Genomic DNA, 3,654 nt, shown 5'->3' on the forward strand with positions numbered 1-3,654 from the left:
TGGTCAATTAAAAAACAGAACCTTGTACTTTATAAACTTTATACAAGATAGTGAAGCACAAAGTACAATATTTCCTTTTGATTTGCAGTGGAGTATAAAGTGCAACGAAAAGAAAATTCTCAAGTACCTCAAAATTCCACCTCTGCTTATGCAAAAATGTTGACTTTCAAGAGAAATCTTGAGGAAATTAAATTCAAGAAAGATTTTTGAAAACGACAAGCGTATTTCAACTTTAGTGTGTTACTTAAGTTCATTGCATGGATGATGCCCGTGAGCAGAAGGCAGGCGTTCACCAAACATTTACACTCATCAAGCACCGCCGATCCATTGATGGAGATGGACACGTTGGGAGGTGTGGCGTCTTCTTTTGCTGAACTTCATGGAGGACATGGAGCTTCACGACACTCAGCATAGTCCTTTTTCGACGATAACTTTGCCTCCATTCTGTCAAAACATGTAAATCAGTGTTATACAATACTGTAAACCTTTCTGTGAATTTACTAAGACTGATTGGGTTGAGCTAGCTATTTAATTTAGTAGCCATTGATTTTACATACTTTTTAAGCAGAGGGGATGGGGTAAGCTTCAAAAGGTTCAAAGGACTTTATTATCATAAGCACAGTAGCTACAGTGTCGATATGGGAATTTATATTAACTCTTATTTGTTACGGTCAAAGTATGGAAGTTCAGTTTATAAAGTGTTCGCTTTGTTCCAAACAGGAAGTAAACCTGATTAAATAATTAGGTTCTACAAGCTCAAACTATCAATTCTCCTCAAAAACCCATTTTGAATCAGAATATTAAACATTGAAATTGAGTAAGTTTGAAAATATATATAAATATTATACAGTAAAATTAGATTCCAATGTACTTTATCTAAATGTTAACTTAAAAACTGGAGACTGAAGAGGTTTTTCACATAATGGCAAGATGTACTTACCTTTAGAGAATAGAGATATTCATGTACAAACAGAGCAGCAGACACATTTTAATACAAATCAAACAGAACATTTACCTGGTTCTCTTTAATCAGCTCCTCTGCAGACTCTTCCAGAAGCTCCATCAGGCGGGATGACGGCTTCCGTCTAACTTCAACGTGGTGCTGTTTAACAGACATGTTGATTATTGGAGCAAACACACATGAGTGTAGTGTAAGTGTTTTGATGTGAAGCAGCAGCAGTGAGGCATACCTTTGAGAATGTTGCATTGAATAATAAAGATGCATGATCCCGTGAAACCCTTAAGTGTTGTAACTACCAAGTAGGAACAAACTTTCAATTCATTGAATGGCCATATTAAACGTGTTTATTAAACCACTTTATGAAATGACAATATGTGACTGTAAAACGAGCTTGAATGACATGAAGCCATTCTGGTGGAAAGGGCAGGGAGGGAACAAGACAGACAGAAAAAAGAGAGAATACAGAGAGGGAGGAGAAGAAGGACAGCAAGAGGAGGGAGAGAAAAAAGATAGACTGGAGCAAGAACTGTGTGTGTGTGTGTGTGTGTGTGTGAGAGAGAGAGAGTGTTGGGGGGCAGTGTCTCTTGCAGCTGTCGTGAGGGTTAGGCCTGGGATGCCTATGATCAATTAACCATGAAATCAGCCCTGCACACACCCACCCACCCACCNCCAGCATATTGTTGATGTTGCCAGTTTATGACCGGGCAACTCTCTGTCAGAGATAGTTATTGTTGTGGGACACCTGGAACACATCCTTCTCGGTGTGTAAATGACCCCGAGCCATAAGCGACAACAACTGTGATTCAGTGTCCTCAGCTGTTTAGTCTATCTATTGAAGAATGTTGATTATTACACTCTGAACTAGTTAAAACCTCGAGCTACAGGAGGGTTCTTCAGAATTGATTGTGGCATCTCAACTGTGTGGTCAAACCGTGGCCCGTGTCATATCTTGTGAATTCTCCGGCCAAAGCTCCAAATAAACCATCAGTGTTTGCCATCAAAGCTCCAGCTCTCCTCGTGTCTCTCCGAGTCCTGACTCCAATTGCTTCAGAAGTTTCCCCCACAGGACGTACCGAGTTAATAAAGTACATAAATATACTTACATAATTCAAAATCCACGAGTATTAATTTTAGATGAGGGTCCATGCTCTCTTCTCTTCAACTGGAACCGCCTGATTTTTTTCTAATGTCTGTGCGCAAACTCCTCTAACGTCATCGGGGGCGTCGCACACCTTTACTAACACACCCAATGGCTTTTTAAGAAGAGAAAACGAAATGGGAATTTTACTTGGGTATGTATTTGTATTTTGGTATTGGAATTGTAGTTCATCTGAGAAATCCTGACACTATCTGTCAGTGGGGGAATTCATTCCTTGACCCTCTGTACCAGGCACAATAGTCATCACTCCTCTTGATACAAGCTAAGTGTTTGACCAGCCCTCCGTAGACCTCATTCTCAATCATCCACAGGCACTCGGCCGGGCTGCTGACCATGCAGGGGATGGAGGTGCAGCGGGTGATCTGAGGATCAGGAAAGAAACCAAGCTCAGGGATTACATTTACAACTCTTGCAACTCTGCATTTTTAAAAGATTATTTTAGTTTGTGGTCATTTCCCACCTTGCATCCACAGCCCATTTCATAGCGCTGAGTCTTCTGGGTTTCATTCAGATCCTCCCAGGGCTGAATGAAGTCACAGAGATGGATATGTATCGTCCCATCATCTTTTAGTTTGCCTGGGAGAAGGAAAAGAGCATTAGATGACATAAAACAAAGACTCTTCAAATAACAATACTTGATATATTTTATAATGTGTGATTTGGTGAAAGTTATACCTGTGATGAGATACTCCTTGCCATTATTCTCAAGGGTCACTCCACACAGTGAAGGAGAGGGTTCGGTGTAGATGGCATCAATATCATAGCTGGGACCTTTGAACATCTGACAATTCAAACAAAGCAAAGTCAATTTAGATTCATTAAGGAAAAAGTTTAGACCCCAATATGAAAGTGATAGCTTTAATTTCACATACCTTGATTTGTTTGATGTCATACTTGATACGCTTGATGGGGTTTCCATAGATGTCATTGCCAGCATCAACCTCCTGCACTCCAACTACCTTTCCCCTTAGAACTGCAAAAGTGACAAACACAACCCACATTTAATTTGAAGACAAGAGTTTCAAAGTCAAACACCATTATCATGTTAAAACGGAACAGGATCTGAGTCCGTCTGTGTCTGATCCAAGCCCTGTCCAGGTTTGGCATGCTAAAGACAGCCACAACTCTTTGCTGTGGCTTGGATGTGAGCATTTTGCATGTGCCAGGTGCTGGGAAGACAGAAGCAACATGAGTGTTTCATCAGCTGCAATCAGAGGGAGGAATGTGTGCTGCCTGCTCCCAGGCCGACGCAGGAGGAAGCCAGTCAGCAGTCTTTGAAAATCTGAACTAGAATGCTCTCCTTCGCCCCCAGGCCTCTCTGCCGGCCTGCCTCTCTGTCTAGATTGAGGTGCTGACATGCAAATCAGCCCCTCTTCTTTTCGTGTGAAACCTTTCCTTTCCTCTCCCTCTCTCTCTTGAACTCTGAAGTTTCAGCACCCTGATTCAGTGAGGTTTCGACGGTGGAAAGAAATAGAACAGTTCAAGTGGAAAAACATCATCAAAGCCTTACGAACGAGCCTTCGAGCTGAGTATT

At 41.4% G+C, this 3,654-nt stretch overlaps 1 protein-coding gene across 1 annotated transcript; it reads right to left on the bottom strand.

The window, feature by feature from the left end:
- Positions 1 to 2,170: 2,170 nt before the first annotated feature.
- LOC104953404 (metalloproteinase inhibitor 2-like) lies at positions 2,171 to 3,168 on the bottom strand. The gene is made up of 4 exons (XM_010780349.1): positions 2,993 to 3,168; positions 2,796 to 2,901; positions 2,581 to 2,696; positions 2,171 to 2,482 (listed from the first exon to the last, which is right to left on the bottom strand). The coding sequence occupies exons 1-4, from the start codon at positions 3,119 to 3,121 to the stop codon at positions 2,315 to 2,317; spliced, it is 519 nt and encodes a 172-aa protein (XP_010778651.1). The 5' UTR covers positions 3,122 to 3,168; the 3' UTR covers positions 2,171 to 2,314.
- Between the last annotated feature and the right edge of the window lie 486 nt (positions 3,169 to 3,654).

This window comes from Notothenia coriiceps, unplaced genomic scaffold (assembly GCF_000735185.1).
Source record: "Notothenia coriiceps isolate Sejong01 unplaced genomic scaffold, NC01 NC01_scaffold00021661, whole genome shotgun sequence".
NCBI classification, from domain to species: domain Eukaryota; kingdom Metazoa; phylum Chordata; class Actinopteri; order Perciformes; family Nototheniidae; genus Notothenia; species Notothenia coriiceps.

Excerpts from the sequence above, each read along its gene's own strand:
- LOC104953404 (XM_010780349.1), bottom strand. The coding sequence starts at position 3,121 with ATGTGGGTTGTGTTTGTCACTTTTGCAGTTCTAAGGGGAAAGGTAGTT. Across the intron at positions 2,697-2,795 it reads CAAGGAGTATCTCATCACAG|GCAAACTAAAAGATGATGGG; the intron begins GTATAACTTTCA and ends TCCTTCTCCCAG. Across the intron at positions 2,483-2,580 it reads AAATGGGCTGTGGATGCAAG|ATCACCCGCTGCACCTCCAT; the intron begins GTGGGAAATGAC and ends CCTGATCCTCAG.